Source organism: Falco cherrug, chromosome 4 (assembly GCF_023634085.1).
Source record: "Falco cherrug isolate bFalChe1 chromosome 4, bFalChe1.pri, whole genome shotgun sequence".
Taxonomy (NCBI): Eukaryota; Metazoa; Chordata; class Aves; order Falconiformes; family Falconidae; genus Falco; species Falco cherrug.
In genome coordinates, this window is record NC_073700.1 from 28651017 (window position 1) to 28667337 (window position 16321).

General features: G+C 46.6%; 1 protein-coding gene across 2 annotated transcripts; it reads left to right on the top strand.

Moving 5' to 3' along the window:
* Positions 1–532: 532 nt before the first annotated feature.
* Positions 533–13977, top strand: DHRS7B (dehydrogenase/reductase 7B). Of its 2 annotated transcripts, none has more exons than XM_014277174.3 (7): positions 533–589; positions 6957–7132; positions 8730–8845; positions 9506–9716; positions 10404–10496; positions 11979–12131; positions 12483–13977. In XM_014277174.3, exons 1-7 carry the CDS (start codon positions 570–572, stop codon positions 12686–12688), a joined length of 975 nt encoding a protein of 324 aa, XP_014132649.2. In that variant the 5' UTR covers positions 533–569; the 3' UTR covers positions 12689–13977. The 2 variants fall into 2 exon arrangements, with proteins under 2 accessions (XP_014132649.2, XP_005435719.2); XM_005435662.4 differs by having other exon boundaries at positions 574–700.
* Positions 13978–16321: the final 2344 nt, after the last annotated feature.

Consider the following 16321-nt stretch of genomic DNA (forward strand, 5'->3'; position numbering starts at 1 on the left):
TGACCACCGAGCCCCCCCCCAGCCCGGCAGCCGCAGCCCGCCCTGCTCAGCCCTCCCGACAGCCCAACGCCTCGGGCTCAAAGCTGACAATAAAAACGGTAGAACCCACCCGCAGCTGCCGGCGCCCGGCGAGGCCCAGCCGCGCCCACCCACCGAGCATGCCCCTTCCACCCAGCCCTGCGCCCCCCGCCCCGCGCCCCCCGCTGAGCAGCCCGGCCGCGGGCCGCCCGCGGAGGCCCGGGGTCAGCAGTACCCATGGGGCGGGCTGGAGCCCCGCGCTCCCGGTGCAGCCGGTGCAGCCGTAGCGCTGCGGCGGGACGACCACCGCCTCCCCCGGCGGGGCGGGAGGCCGGGCCCGCGGCGGGGGAACCCAGGACCAGGAGCGCCGCGCCCCGCCCGGGCGGCCTCTGCGGCGGACCAGGGCGTGGGAGACAGGCCGCCCTCCGGCACCTACTTCCGGCTAGCGGCGCGGAAGCGCGGCCCGTCATTGGGTGTCCTGGCGGAAACCCCGCCCCTCCCCGGCGGCGGCGCAGGCGCAGGCGCGGGCTGCGGCACTTCCGGCGGTGGCCATGGTGATGGCAGTAGCCAGGTAGGGCCCGGCGGCTCCTCTTAGCCCCTCTCCGGCGAGGAAGCCCCCTGGGGCCGCCCCGCTGTGACATTGCGGTGCCCGCCGCCGCTGGCCTCCGCAAGGGACCCAGGGGTAGGCGCCGAGAGGGCTGCGGGTGCGGGCTTCGGGGGGGCGGCAGGCTGGTAAACGCGGGAGCAGCGGGCGGCGAGGCCCTGGGCTCTCAAATGCACAGTTCTTCCCCGTTACGACCATCAGATAAATATTTTTATATAAATCAGGGCAGGGACAGGCGTTAAGCCAACTCTTACTTTCTCACTATGTTTTAGGCGATTCTTGATTTGGTAAACGTCTGCAAAATACTTTCTCTGGCACAGCAAATGCTTTAATTTTCTAATCATGCCATTTTAATTTACCATTGTTTGTGTTCCAAACGCCAACAGAGGATTTTCGACTGGGAGGGTTGGAAATGAAGTTTTTAACTGAATAAAAGTGGCAGGAAGAATTTTGAGAAGATTATTTCTCAAGTCCAGTCTGATTTTTGGGTGCTGGAAACATATTCTTTCCCTGTTCCTGTACCATGGGGCGAGGTGGTGGTTTTGCGTAACAATTATGTAAAAACATAATTAAGATGCCACTGAATGACTACTGAAATACAACAGATAGTTTTGCTAGGCGTTGCTTCAAGTAATGCTTGTGAGGTGGTAGCTGGTTCAAATCACACTAGAAGAAGTGACTGCAAAATCCTGCAGCTGGCACTTACCCACCCCTCAGCAAACAAACACTTGCTCGATGTTGCCAGCTACTTAAAATGAGACCCACCAGCCACCAGTGCATAGCGCTTCTGTAGCACTCTTGATAACACCAGCTGCTGACAGTTTTTTGGAGAATTCCTGTTGGGTTGTTGTATTCCTTCTCCTGAACCCCTTCTGTTTTCTGTTTGAAATGGCTGTATTGTGGCAAGGAGCTCTGTCCAGTTCCTGCATTCTTTCTTAGGAGTTTTACTGGTTTCTGATGACCTCAGTGTATATTTGACATTATTTTCCGCTTATGAAGTTTGGAATGAAAGCTGATTACATAAGCATGTAAATGCACTCTCACATTTCAGTAATTCAGTTGTTTGAATTAATGTAATCACTTTCTTCACATTGGGTTTTGAATGAGATTTTTTTTTAAACTTAACTTGCCATTTATGGAGATCTTGTGCATCAGAGAAACTGTCAGCAAATTTCCCCTTGGCTTATATTAAATCACTGAGTTAACGGACAATGCTATATGACTTTTTTTTTCTTAGATGTCTGTAAGTTTGATTTCAGTTTCTTTCCAAAGCGGTTGCATCAGTAAAACTGTTTAGCGGATATAAAATGGAAGTAATGCTCACTTTACTCCCTCTCAGACACGGCTTATGAGGGGTTTAGTGAATTTGGTCTGCTGAAGGGAATGCCCATTTCCTCAGTAAATAGCGGGTTTTGATGAAGTGTGATGAGAAACTCATCTGTCCATTCAGTTGTGCTCACAGTTCTCAAAAATCCTAAGGGAAGAAATTAAAAGTCTCTTTTCTTTCAATGAGCATGACACCCATTTTAGAGTGTGCACCGTAACATCAGCATACTCCCAAAAAACAATTACAGTAATCGAGAATTGCAGCTGGTTCACACGTTGCCTTTCCCCCTGCTCCCACCTAGAGCACGGAAAGACTAGTATTTGTCTTGATGGATGCTCTGGATTCAAGACTATAAATTATTTGATTAGTATCAGAAATAATCTGAGAGTCATTGTAAGTTTCATATAATTTTGAATTCACTTCTATCTTTTCAGTCGGGGGGTTAAATTACCCCCACATTTGAAAGGTCACAGACCATATTCCTGAGGTTTGTTTTTAGAGGCAGTTCTTGGCTGTGCTAGCATTGGACAGCGTGCATTTGCTTGGACTGCTGCCATTTCCAAATTTAAGTCGGGTCTGTCCTGTTAAAAGACCAGAGGGAGACACCATCTCACAGAGTCACTGGCAAGTGAGTTCTTTTCAAAGGTAGGATATTGTGCTTTCTTCAGACTAAAGTCGGTAGCTAGTAAAGCTTGGAGCTGCTGTGCTTCTGGACAAGGGCTTCCTTAGACAAAAATTATTTTTTTTCTTCCTTTTATCCCCCCACCTTTTAAAGGACACCTTTTGATTTCTGAAAATAGCCTCCCAGTTGCTCACATTTGTCATGTAAAGGACAATGTGATTCTAGGTGGCCGAAGGTAAAGGAGAATAGGAGTTGTTTAGGGAAACTACCATGGTTTTAGTTCCTTGTAGGACTTGATCTCATCTCTGCTGCCTTTAGTGCACTCTTGACCTTATTAACTAAGATCCTTGTTCCTTCAGAAATCATTGTCTTGGCTTTTACAGGATAACATCCAGTTTTCATTTTAAGGGGAAAGTTGTGGGGTTTTTTTCTGGATATATGTGATTCCAATCACCTGTATTTGCTTACATTATCAGTGCTGTTATTTTTGCTCTCTAATAACCTGCATGTTCCAATCCTGCCTTTTGGGATGGAGAACAGAGAATTACAGGACTTTATCTGAACCAATTATGAGCAGTGGCTTCTCTCCTGCAGATAACCTGGTGTCATACATTATCTGTTAAGAACGAATAACAGTTTTTCTCAGCATGAACACCCAAATTTTTGAACAAAGGTGACAGTGGGGTCTCAGACCTTTGAGCAAGAGGTGTGAGGATAGCCAGTTCATTTCAAATTAGGTGTGGAAAACCATGTGTTCCCACCCTCCCCTACATCTTTAATGTGATGTAGCTTTATCTGCCCTCGGATGTCTTTAGCTACTTTAAAGCGTTATCTATCATAAGTTGGGTTTCATGCTTTTTATCTTCTTCTCCCAGCCTTTTTCTTGCAACTTAGCATTTTTGTTGATGTGAATCAAGTGGGGTTTTTATCTATGATTATCTCGTTCTCCTTCAGATTGCAGCACTCTTTTCCTCTGGCCTTTGCAGCAAATAACCCAATACTGAACAGAATATAACTTCTCCTTCAGGTTGCAGCAATTCTTTCCTTTGCTCTTTCCACCAAATAACCCTGAAAACTGAACAGAATGTAACTGCTACCCTGTTGTGTCAGTAGCCTGGCACCGGCCTCCATACAATGGATATTGTTGAACATACTGCAGTGTGGCACTGTGGCTTGAGCCTGTTTCCATGTTCTCTTGTTCCACTGATATTTATTTTACAAATTACTTTTTTCAGCATGTTCAATATGACAAGCTAAAATAAGGACTCCTGGGTTTGTCATATAAGCTGAACTATGAAATCAAAGCCAAACTTGTTGCTGTAGGTCTAAGTGCCGCAGAATCTTTCCAAAATAATTTAGTTGCACTAGGTTGTCCTCTTTCTGAAGTCTGACTGAACTGAGATTTCCTTTGTTCTATGTCACTTTTTAAGGGACCATTTGAGTACCTTCCTTGGAAGAAGGTATTACAACTGTATGCCCTAATAAAAAAGGATATACATCTCTGATCAGCGAGTCCTTCTTTCTTTTCCTTAATCCAGTTTTTCTCTTCCCCATCCCGTATTCCCCTCCCCATGTGTCAGAGGTGGTTACCTGTTGATTCAGACTCTAGCGTGGAAGCTGCAAAAGTGGGTTGCTGCTGCTGACTGGGTTCTTGGCTTGCTGCAGCCTTCAGGCAGAAGTTGGGTAATTTGCTCAGTTCCTGTGTATAATATGGAGAAGGAAGGGTAAAAAAAGAAGAAGAGAGAGAGAGAAAAACAAAGACTTGGAAAGATTTTTCAACTGAAAAATGATTAAAGGCAGACCTTCTTTGTTTAGAAAGTAAATGAGTAATATTTGAAGTGATTAAGGAATAAGTTAACCAGGCATAGCATAACTGGTTCATACTGAGCAGCAATAGATGCTGCCTGACCAAAACACAGTTAGCTTTTAGTTGGTAGGCTTGGGGGCTCTTTTCCACCAACTCCTGTGGCAAAAGGTTCAGTCCTTGCAAAGTCAGCCTTTATTTTTGTTACAGAATGTGAAAAAACGATGCTGTGATCAAACATGGGACTCCTTCCTGTCCCCTACTATGGTTTTTTTAGAAAAGGTGTTAGAAAAAAACCCTCTTCCCAGTGACTCTTGTGTCTGCTTTACACTGTCATCTGCATTTTACTGAGATCAGAAGCAAAGCTGGTTAGGGCCAGATTTTTAAAATGCCTCAGATTCAACCTGGGCTCATAAAAGAAGTGCCACTCCACCTGTCAGTTCCCACCTTGGAAATAATGAAAGGTCCTAAATGGGAGCATTTTTGATCCCAAAATGTCTTGTAAGCCACACTGCTCAATGTCAGCGCAGCACCTGCTGTCCCTGCCCACATCTTGTCTTCTGAATCTCAAGAGACCTTTGAGAGAAAAAAAATAAAAAGGGATAACAAAGAGGGCAGCTGCGAGAAATAACTGGCTGAACATGAACCAGTAAGGAGAACCTTCTTCTAATCCAGCCTAAAGAAGGGCAGTGGCCTTGGGTATAAAAGGCTCTTTCCCAGGAATTATTTTAGGGGCAATACGCACTCTTACATTAACTCAACTCTACCAGTCCTCTGCTATAATTCAGTACAAAATACACTCCTGTCAGTGCACTCAGTACAAAAAGGTGGAGGAATAAGATGCTGGTCTGAGTAGCTGGGTGCTGTGCTCACGCACTGCTTTGCAATGGAATGAGTTTAATCCTCCTTTTGGATGTCTGATTTCCCACTTTGGGCATATTCCCCATGCCTGGGAGAGCCTGTGGCCTGGATGTCTGTCTAGCCGCATTATACACAGCGTATTACACAATGATTACACATGTATCCATCTACACTTTGTAGTTACATGACTTAGCTCAGGAATGGGAAACTCCATAGTACCTTGGGAAGAGTTGTATACTAACTTGGTGGTTTTATTTTTAGACCTTGTGAAGCTTATTTCAAGCTAGCTCAGCTATCTTTATGTCTTATTTTATTGTGTTTTGGCTATACCTTCAGAAGTACTTATTTTATACAGTTCACTACTGTTTCAGCAAGCGAGTCTGTTTACTAACCAGTTACTTAAGGAATTCTGTCCAAGCCCCCAGTGGAAATCTGGAAGAGCCTGACATTTTCCACATAGAGTATGTAGAGCCTTTGCCATCCCCTCAGCTCCATACAAGCTCAGTCCTACTTAACGACCCTGAATTCTGGCTTAGCATTATTAGCTGCCTCTTGTTTTCTGCTTTTCATGCTGTCCTTTTGTTTGAAGTAGTGTCTGAGATGTGTGCTCAGACCTTTCCAGTATCAACCTACCTTGCAGTTCCAAGTGCAAGAGTTCACACTCTTATCTGCACAACAGGGGAGATGTACCGATAGTTGGGTTTGACTTTGTCTGTGACCCAAAAGTTGTGTAGATTCCAGGAAGGGCTTGTAACTGACTTTACTGTGACACCAAGCATGAAAGCTTGGGGAAATTTACAGTGGGAAAATTAGTGGCCTTTTTTATAGCAGAAGTATCACTTACTCTTTGGCCACGTAGTAAGCTGTAACTTAAACTACTCCCTTGAGGGCAATGGCTTAACGAAGAGATTAGGGCTGTGCACTGGTATCAGAATCCAATTCCAGCATGAGCTAGGTCTCATAAATACCTTTAGCATGAGTTTCATTAGCAAGTTTAATTTCAGTGTATTAGAACACAGGTTCATGCTGTTAAACTGCACAATTAATGTTGGCACGAAAGTAAAGAGCATAAATGTAGGCTTTAGCCTATTAGATTGAACATGTGGTTCATTTAAATTAGAAAACTTGTCGCCACTAATGGGTGGTGAAAGACACTGGAGATGGAAGCGCAGCTTTCAGCACATTAAGCAGATGATGTGCTCAGAGAGAAAACTTACTCTAAGCCTCTAGAAGATAGACTGGCTTATATCCATGTGGGATAACACACAGTAACTGGTCTCTGGCATGTAGATACTGTGGTACTGGTTGTTCTAGAGAACTGTACGAGATTTTATTACAATAAGAAGAACGCAGAGATATATCCCACCCTGAGGAGCTTTCACTCTAAATACGTTTTGCACAAGAGAGTGAATCTCGAGTGAAATGTGGGAACAGCACCTCTGAACCCAAGTTTGTTACATGACAGCTGACAAGATCCAATGCCAAGTGTCCTCCTGGGATGTTCAGATTAGCATTTAAATGCCTAAAATTGGATACTGATGTGAACTTTTGAAAGTCTAAATGAAGGGGTGAGGAAATCTTTTGAAGGTACCTCTGTATGGGATTCGGTTTATAGGTGGTCTAAGGTAGGATTAAGAAAAAAAGAATTCCCTAGTTTTCAAGCCTTGGCTAATTTTCTTGATGGTGAAATAGTCTGTTTCCTTTCATCTTGTGGCTCTAGGAAGACGGTTCAGAAAGGAAAACTCATGGATCTCACAAGCACAGTCATCATCCCGCTGCTTTTTGGCAGCTTGGGGATCTTTGCCCTTTTTCGGCTGCTGCAGTGGATGCGGATGCGAGCTTACCTCCGGGAAGCAGTGGTCGTGATCACAGGGGCTACCTCTGGCCTGGGAAAAGGTAGGTATGGAAAGAAGGGCACCAAAGGCTGGACAAGCAGAGGTTAGTGGAAGGGGTACCTGTTGGAATAAAGCAGCAATGAGCAGAAAGTTCCTACTGCTCTGAATTTTGAGAGACATAGTTTGCACAGCCGTATCAGTCGTAACTATAGCCAGTGCAAATTTTGATGCAAGAAAGTCTCAAAATTTGTTAAGGGAAATTTTAATCATCCTGTTTATCAAAGCAAGGAGCAAGTTACACTGTTGTGCTGTCAGGGGTCTTTTAACTACATCCTGAAAAAGCCAGGAAGTCAAATCGCTTCTCTAAAACTTCCCAGAACTGGTGTTCTGCGTTCATGTTTATTGTATTTCCAGACACCCTGCCATACTTTCCACTCCCTCTCCTTGGCCCTCACCCTCAATTTCAGGTACTTTTTCTCTTGTAGTATAAATCTATCCATTCTAAAGTCAAACTCTTAGCAATATTAATGCCAGTGAGTGTTTTTTTTCTAAACAAAACAGCAGTATTTTTTTCCAAATAAAGCTTATTCTCTGTTTGAGTGGATACATTCCCTAATTCTGCTTTCTATAATTGCTTTAAAAGCTTCTTGAAGAGAAGACAAAGTGCTCCCTGCTGTCAAGGCTTTTCATTAGGATAAGTACATTTATGGAACAAACAGAGCTTAAATTGATGCTGTCTCTGCATGTGATTTTGTTGGTAAGGACAGGGATGTTCAGTAACTGAATGGCCAAAGGAGATGAAATGGTCCTCTCTGCCTGTCACAACCAGAGAGCTGGGAACGGTAAAAGAATTTGTATTTCACATCAAGAAGAGAGAGAACCAGTATCTCAGGAGACCTTCCAGCTGTGGTAGACTGGGCAGGTGAAGTGCTGTGTGTTGCTGGGTGTACAGATTTCCACCACCGTACAGTGAAGTCTCCTCCCTTTCTGACACTCACTGGCAAGATCTTACACCATTCCCTTCACTCCCAGTTAGTAACATACTGGGCCACCTCTAATTACTGTGCGTTCCTAAACACCCTTTGCTGTCATGCACAAATAGGGAGTTTGTCTCATGATCACAGAGGGGTAGGGTAGAAGGACATGCCATTGCCTCAGCAGCTGGTAGCACAGAGGACAGTAGCATGGCATGCCTTCCTCAGCCTTTCCTTGGTGAAGAGGATCACCCTGCTGAAGCCATTAGCGCCGAGGCTTCCAAACCTCTGGAGGTGTTCACTAAAACTGCAGCGCCTAAGACCAGGCTCCGCTGCGTTAGATGACATATACAAGGTAACTGCAGTCCCCGTTAACAAGAGCGTATAGTCAAAAATTAAGAGGCACAGGAAAATTGGATCAGCTGATGGGGGAGGATGTGTAAATAGCACAATAACTGCATAACCAGCACAGTAACTGAGCACACAAGCTGCCACGTGTCTGCAAAGTCACAGGAAAATGGCATCTTGCTGTGACTTCACCAACCAGCCTGTCACTCAGGAGTAATAAAGCCACCTTGGATCCTTGACAACTAGAAGAAGCTTTAGCCTGTCACCAGGTATGATGTGGGTCTGCTGTGTGTCATTCAAATATCTACTTTTCTCTCTTCCTTGCTTCCTCCAAAGAATGTGCAAAAGCCTTCCACGCAGCTGGCTCCAAGCTGGTGCTCTGTGGCAGAGACAGCGAGAAACTCAAGGATCTTGTGCAGGAGCTTTCTACTGTGACCAATCACCGGAAGAACGTAAGTGTGGGAGGAAAGGCTGCTTGTCCCGTGTGGCTGGGATTTCTGTTCACGTTATTACAGATCTCACAGTACTGCTTGTGGGTTGTTTGTTGAGCAATAGGAAAAATGCAACTCTGTGGTTAGGGATAGATACTGCTGTAGGAGTACATTGAGCTGGCGTGTCGTATCTTGTGAAAACCCTACAAAAATAAGCCATCTAAAAGACTCCTTGCCATGCAATGGAAGGGAAAGCACGTGAGTGGCAGAGTGCCCAGACCCCTTGCATCATATGTTATATCCTGAATCTGGAAAAGTGACTTTCCTTCTGTTGGCTTTTATTTTTCATGACTAGTTCTGTGGACAGTGGCTAAGAGAGGTATTGTGGGCTTCTGTAGAGAACACAGGGGTTAAGGTTTTTACTTTTTCAGATGCATTTTCTTTAATAAGACAGTCTTGAGGACGATCTCACTTGCCCCTTTCCTAGGCTCTGGTATAACAAACAGGCTACAGGAGCAGAGAAAAACAGGAGCACAATCTGCTTCTGTCAGGTAGTCCTACCAGGTTCGGACAGCCCTGCTTCTGTGCTTCCAGAGCTGGGAAATCCCATCGCGAGCGTGAACATACAGCACATTCAGCACAGCCTGACCTGATCTTTTGCTAACTTCTGTTTATTCACAGACGCACAAACCTCACACTGTGATATTTGACCTCTCAGACACTAAAACTGTCCTAAATGCTGCTGAAGAGATCCTGAAGTACTTGGGTCATGTGGACATACTGATCAACAATGCAGGCATCAGTTTCCGAGGCACAATTGTGGACACAGGACTGGATGTGGATAAGAAAGTCATGGAAACAAATTATTTTGGTCCTGTAGCCCTCACCAAAGGTACTCGTGGTCTGGTTTACAGGGGGACAGTGGATTTGGCTGATACCTTCTGCAGGCCAACACAACTAAGCACAGCTTTACTTCTGTTCGTAATTGTATTTGGTACAGTACAGTGTAAGAGGGGAGGAAAGTTTTGCTTTATGAGCAGGCCTAATGCTTGAGCCTGACTGCATGGGGACTACTTGATTAGAGATACCATCTTGTTTAAAACACCTCCTGACTCTAGTCTGGCAGGAACTTAGGGAGAGAGAGAGGGTTAGCCTGTCCGCCCTGGTAGAACACCAGAGAACACAGCATGGGTTCTAGGTGAAGCTGTAGCTTTCCTAGGAAGCTGCTTTGGCTACACAGAAAGTTCAGCCTGAAGTGCGACAGGTGCAGGGAATGGAAAGATGTACTGGTGGCAAAAAAGGGCAAGTCCTGCTGACCCTGCCTGTGGGAAATCATAGCAACTGTAACAGCCTTTGTGCAGCTGCGCTGGCACAAGGAGACTCCTCAAAGGTGAATGTCCCAGCCAGACTGCAGCTTCAGTCAGAGGCACCCTAAGCACTGTCCCCTGCCCAAGCCCTAAACTGAACAAGGATCTTGTAATTCATTTAGGCATCTCTTGAGTGCTCTGAAAGCATTGATTCTTGACAGCAGCAATGGCAGGACTTTTATTCTGAACGGGTCTTTTCTGTCTTTTGCTAGCACTTCTCCCTTCCATGATCAAGAGGAGACAAGGGCACATTGTGGCCATCAGCAGTGTTCAAGGCAAAATAAGCATTCCTTTCAGATCCGCATGTGAGTACCTCCCCAGATGATGGGGAAGACATATTTGGGGCACCAGACTGAATGAATACTTGGCTACTGCTTCCGTAGAGAAGCTGTAGCTGTCCATAGAGCTGGCTGCATGCAGGGAAGGCAGAACCGTGCATCATTCTCAGTGCGGTCACAAGTCACTGGCAGCTGTTGAGGAAGGCACTCGCAAATACAAAATCTTAGCACTGTCCTAAAGTTGTTAAGGAATGGGGAAGAAAAGCATGTTTTCAGTGTCTTGAAAACAGCTTGATATTCCTATCTTAACACTTTAAAGTCCCTGTAAACTTTCTGATTAATTCCGTAATTTTACTGCATTTTATGCTTTTTTGTTTACTTGGTTCATCTCCTTTAAGAAAGTAGGAAGTTTTTGTTTTAAGAAGTTATAAAGTGCCATGGCACAACCAATGCCAAAATAAAAGCCTAAACAGTTACCTTGATCCAGAAAACTCTACATGCTGTGTCAGTTGTGACAAGAAATGATATCGGTGAGATTACTGGAAAAAGCCTTATAAAAGATGGAGGAACTAAAAGGAGAGTGTTTGGCATACAAACATCTGTAAATCCCTGAAAAGAAACATAGAAATAGAACAGTGGTGATGGCATAAGAACAGTGGGCGTGATGCTGAGTGAAGGAGAGCCTGGAATGTCTGGGCCATCTGGTCTTGCAGGTGATGTGGGTCTGACTGCACCAAGAGTGTTCTGAAGAGCTTCCAGAGTGTTGCACAGCAACCCGGGCTGTGTGGGCCTGGCACATGGAGCTCAGCTCCTGCTCAGGTCCTCACACAGGGCACGTGGCCTGCACCGAGCGCTATGCTGCTGGCGTCAGCCCTGCAGCCATGTTGAGATGATGGCAGTTATGGTAGCAACCAAGTATACGTGGGAAGGGAGTGAGCGAAAGGAGTCACTCAGCCATTTAACAGGGGGAAGTCCTGCCCTAGGCCACGCTTCTCCGCTCCTGTCTGCTTGTGTGATCAGGTTTTGACTTGTGTGCAGCCAAGCCCTGAGCCCGCTCTGCAAGCCCGTAATGCTGAGCGTGCGCAGGGCAGCTTGGCAGTGGGCGGCAGCTCTGCCCTCCTGTGCTGGCAGCGTTCCCCCAGCTCACCTCATCAAATGCTTCCCAAGCCAGGCTTTGCGTCTCCTTTATCGCAAGTGGGAGGCAGCCTGGGTTCACTCCAGAGTGCTTTGGCACGGCTGTGATATTAAGCTCAGGATCCTCGCCAGTCTCCTACTTGAGCATTTACATTTTGCCCTCCTAAATTGCCTCTCCCCCACTACCTGTTGCTGCTGCCATTCACTAAAAGAAAAAAAACAACTCCAAACCACCAAGCCCAGAAGTTGGAAAACAGCTGCTGGGTTCTTGCTGAGAAGTGGCTGCATTGCAGTGAAAAACCCGTTCGGGGGAATGAATCTGCTTCATATCCCTGCTCCTTCTCCTTAGTGTATAGTCCTTTTCCTGTTTTTCAGATGCTGCTTCTAAGCATGCTACCCAGGCCTTCTTTGACTGTCTACGAGCAGAGGTAGAGCAGTATGACATTGATGTGACAGTTATAAGCCCCGGATACATTCAGACGAACCTCTCTCTCAATGCTGTAACAGCAGATGGATCTCGCTATGGAGGTGAGATAGGATTTTGTGCCCTGTATCTAAAGCATCTCCACCTCACCAAGTTACTCCAGTGTGCTTGCAACATACGGCCTCTGGTGGGGGCACAGATTAGCTCTGAAGTATCAGAAGACTTTGGATGCAGGGTAGGAACACTAACTTCCAAAATTTACCTTTCTTAGACAGCAACTACAGACTATTAGCCCAACCATCAATTACACCTGCCTGTTCTCCCATACACAACTGATGTAAAACCCCAAACCGTAGAAGCAGCCATGTGCAGTGAGAACAGAGCATTCCTAGGAATAGTACTTCAGCATGGGCTTACCCGCTGGCGTTGGTGCTTACTGGGCTTTCCTTTGGCAGTTACGGACAAGAACACCGCCGAAGGACAGACCGCTGCGGAGGTCGCGCAGGTGGTTCTCAATGCAGTGGGGCAGAAGAGGAAGGAGGTACTGGTAGCCGGCCTAACACCTTCCCTGGCTGTCTACCTGCGAAACCTCTTCCCCCGGCTCTTCTTCACCTTAATGGCAGCGAGAGCAAAAAAGGAGAGAAAAGCAAAGGACTCTTAGAGCTCAGCTCGTTCGAGCAGTAACTGTAGGGAGAGGCTAACCCCCTGCAGTTTGGCTGGGCCATCAGTGGAGGTGCTCCTGCAGGAAAAACCTTTCTCAAAATGCTGCAATTTACCATTGCATGGAGAGTGGGAAGTGGTTTCCCCCCCATCGGGGCAGGCCCGCTTGCTGGAAGACAGCACCTAACCGTCACCTGAAGAAGGGTGCTTGGACAGAGGGAGGCTGCAGGGGGGGGTCACTCCAGGGAACATACTTTGCAGCAGGGGAGGCCCATGTGCTGGAAGATAGCATCTTATCTCGCCTCACTCCAGGCACGCTCAGCTTGGCTGGCCTGCTACAAATAAAACCCACCTGTTTTGCCTTCACACAAGCAGATCTTAGTATTCCCCACCCCATGGCCCCTGTGAAATACACTCCTCAGCTGGGAGCTCTTGTGTCTCCTTCCCACTCCTTCCAATCTGACCTAGAACACGTTGCTTGAAGTGGGAAACTTCACAGAACCTCTGCTTGTTAACATGCCAAATCATCTCGTATGTTAAGCTAAAGTCAAGTCCAATACCACTTTTAAAGAAGTAACTGATGTAAAATTTAAGTTTTACTTGGCAATTATTTTATCTGTCTGAATCATGCCTTACTGATGTACAGGGACATTTAACTGCGCTACCCGACAGCACAGTATAAACCCCAGCACAAGTTAACGCAGGGGAAGCACCGAACAGACAAACTGGCGCAGCCAGGTAAGCCGTTGTGTGCGAATGCTGCGCTGCTGACAGCAGCACACCTGGTCCCCCCCGACCTAGAGCACAGAGTGGCCGTGATTCTGTAGCTGCCAGGCACACTGCCTCATGGCAAGCAGAGGAGAATCTGTGTGTGCATAGGGGGAACAGTATAGGAGACAGACCCTTAGTTCTCATTTGTTTTAAAGCAATCACAGATACTAATTAGGATCACATCCCGTGGGGAAGCGATACCCACTTGTTCACACATCACAGGCTGCAGGGATTCTGACAGCCTGAGGGAGTGCCCTATTCCATTCTTCACCCCTTCTCCTCATGTGAGGGATGCCAGCACCACTAGGAAAAAGGCGCGGCTGCACAGATAAGTTCAATAAGGACAGAAATAATCTTTTTAAACTTACAATTGAAATAAAGCCTACTAGTCGGAATGAAGGTCCAGACCCCTGCTGCCACCTCCATGCACTTACCAGCATTTTCCACGTGTACTGCCTTGTGTGTCCTGCCTGTGAGTGCACATCTGATGACAAATAAATTACATTGCTATGAAATAAATCCTTTGTTCTACTTCAGCTCCTCACAGCAGGTAACGTTAGAGGAATGGAATGCAGGAGATTTTTACTTTTCTTAAATTCCTGCAAGGTGCTATCGTACCAGTAGTATTTGCAGAGCAATATATTTCACCCCAGCCCTCTTTACATCATCTGCTAGCTTACAGTAGGCAGAGTGTGAATCCACACAGGGCGTTAGTCATACTAAGCCTCTGATACAGGTGTGCAGGATCAGCAGGACCTTCTCTTTCAAAAAGCCTTTTACTACTACAGGTTTATAAATGATAGCTCTGAGAATCCATCCCAGATGATGACCAGGATGTGTTTAATGCTGCTGCTGCTCATTTAGGATATTCCTTACCTTTTATCACTGGGTCTGAAGTTGCAGATTTGTTACGTAAAGGCCTAGGGTTGAAATTACAAATTGAAGCTCTCAATTCTCTTTCTCTGAAAGAAAAAGAGGTTCATATCTCTTTTTCTGTTAAGACAGGAAACCAAGGTGTTATCTTCTCTCCCTCTAACGGAAAGTCTAGGTGGAGTTTCTGTGAGCATTAGTTGTGCTTTTCCTTTCCTGATTTGCATGTTCAGGTCCTCCATTTCTTGGCAAAGTACAGTACTCCTGCCAGTTTTGTCCCGCTGCTCCGTCTTCTGGCATTTCAGGTCATGGCTACCCAGGAAGGACTGAGGGGCTGCTTTGCATTTCTGTGTTACCGTCCAGGGGGCTGAGGGGTATAACACATCAGGCCTGAGGGAAAAAAATTCCGTGTGGGGAGTTACTGTAGTTACTGTTTGAACTACAGCTCCAAGTCAGAGGTTACTGAGAGCATGCATATTACCCTTTGAAACTGAATTCCCTCGGTGTGACGAGAGGAATGCAGCACACTCCAGTTCACAGCACCTCCGCAACGGTCTGGATGGGCAGCAAAGCGTGTGGGGCTCCTGAAAGGGAGGCTCGTCCTCAGCCACCGTAACCCACAGCTACCGGCACCGGGAAGGCAGATGCAGCAACCATCTCACACAGCGCACCAAAACACACAACCCTCAAGACCCCTCTCGCCCTCCCAGGTCACCTCGCATAGTTACAGCACCGCCTTACTAATAGCCAGGATGTCACCAAGCATTGTAGCTAGGTTATCACTAATATTTCTTGGAAAACAAGCCCACCTACGCCCCATCCACGTCCTTTCCACCTTGGAAGGAGTGAAGGATGCATTTTCAAAAAAGATCTACCTGTTGTGACAGCTAAGCTGACTTTTCAGCTTTCCTCCTGCAATAAGAGACTGCAGGAAACTTGCTCATTTTTAATTCCAGAGCCTTCGATGTAAGCCGTGCATTTAGGCAGCCTACCGAGGGTTAGTCCATCTGCCACAGCCATCACTCCAGGCAAGGGAAAGCTTAACAAAAAAGTGCCAGGACCACAGAGGTTTCGTGGAGAGAAGGAACTAAGAGCCCTGACAATTATTCTGCATTGATTGAAAAAGAGCAGGAACGTCTTGTGTGTGGCTAGCACAGGGATAGCCGAGGGCCTGCTGCAGCACTAACGTACATACTAGCTATGGCAGATCTGCCATTAGTTTAAAATTAATCCAGTAGATGGGACCTTAGAAACAAACCCCAGGACTCACAGGGCAGCCTGCCCAGCAGTCTTGGCCTAACCGCAGAAAGATGAAGTAGCTGCATTTCTTCCCCTCCTCTCTGCCAAGGCAACTGTACATTGTTGCTATAAATAGAGCTGTACTGGATCCCAGCTTATTTTAACCTTGGAGGGAGACAATGCAGCCACTGTACCGGCAAAAGGGGCAAAGGGCTGTTGCCACCTAGAGATGTCTCGATGCCACCAGAAGCTTCCTCGGGGCCATGGGCCTGCTGGGAGACAGCTGCCTTCACCAGTGATTAAAGTACTTGCTTAGAATTCCCAGCAAACCCCATTTGCCCAGCACATACACAGCTGGGATGTGTGCCCTGCCAACACAAAAGCTGCATCAGCAGAAAAGCACCAGTTGGAACCGTGGCCAGAAAAAGCCTGCTGCAGTCTGGAGGCAAGCACTTCTCGGTGCCTGCTCTTGCAATTTGGAAAGATAAAGATAGAACTACCAAAATTGGTTTCCAACCTCATGAGATGCCCTCCCAAGGTCAGCGCTTCAGCTGCAGAGGTCAGGCTGTAACTACCCCTGGAGCAGGCAGTACACCTGCGTGCAGGCAGGTTTTATTACAGGGCTTTGCTCTTGTGTTCAGCTCGTAACGCTTGAAGCTGTGCCAAGGTGGCCTTGTGAATGCAAGCCACACCTGTCTGCCCTCTGGTCGGAGGGCACTGTAGAAAGGCAGCTCCTGTATTTTAAAAGGAACTG

What these genes read in the sequence shown, in the direction of transcription:
- DHRS7B (XM_014277174.3), top strand. Translation starts at nt 570, where the DNA reads ATGGTGATGGCAGTAGCCAG. An exon ending in TACCTCTGGCCTGGGAAAAG is followed by an intron (nt 7,133 to 8,729) that starts GTAGGTATGGAA and finishes CTTCCTCCAAAG; the next exon opens with AATGTGCAAAAGCCTTCCAC. An exon ending in AGATGGATCTCGCTATGGAG is followed by an intron (nt 12,132 to 12,482) that starts GTGAGATAGGAT and finishes TTCCTTTGGCAG; the next exon opens with TTACGGACAAGAACACCGCC.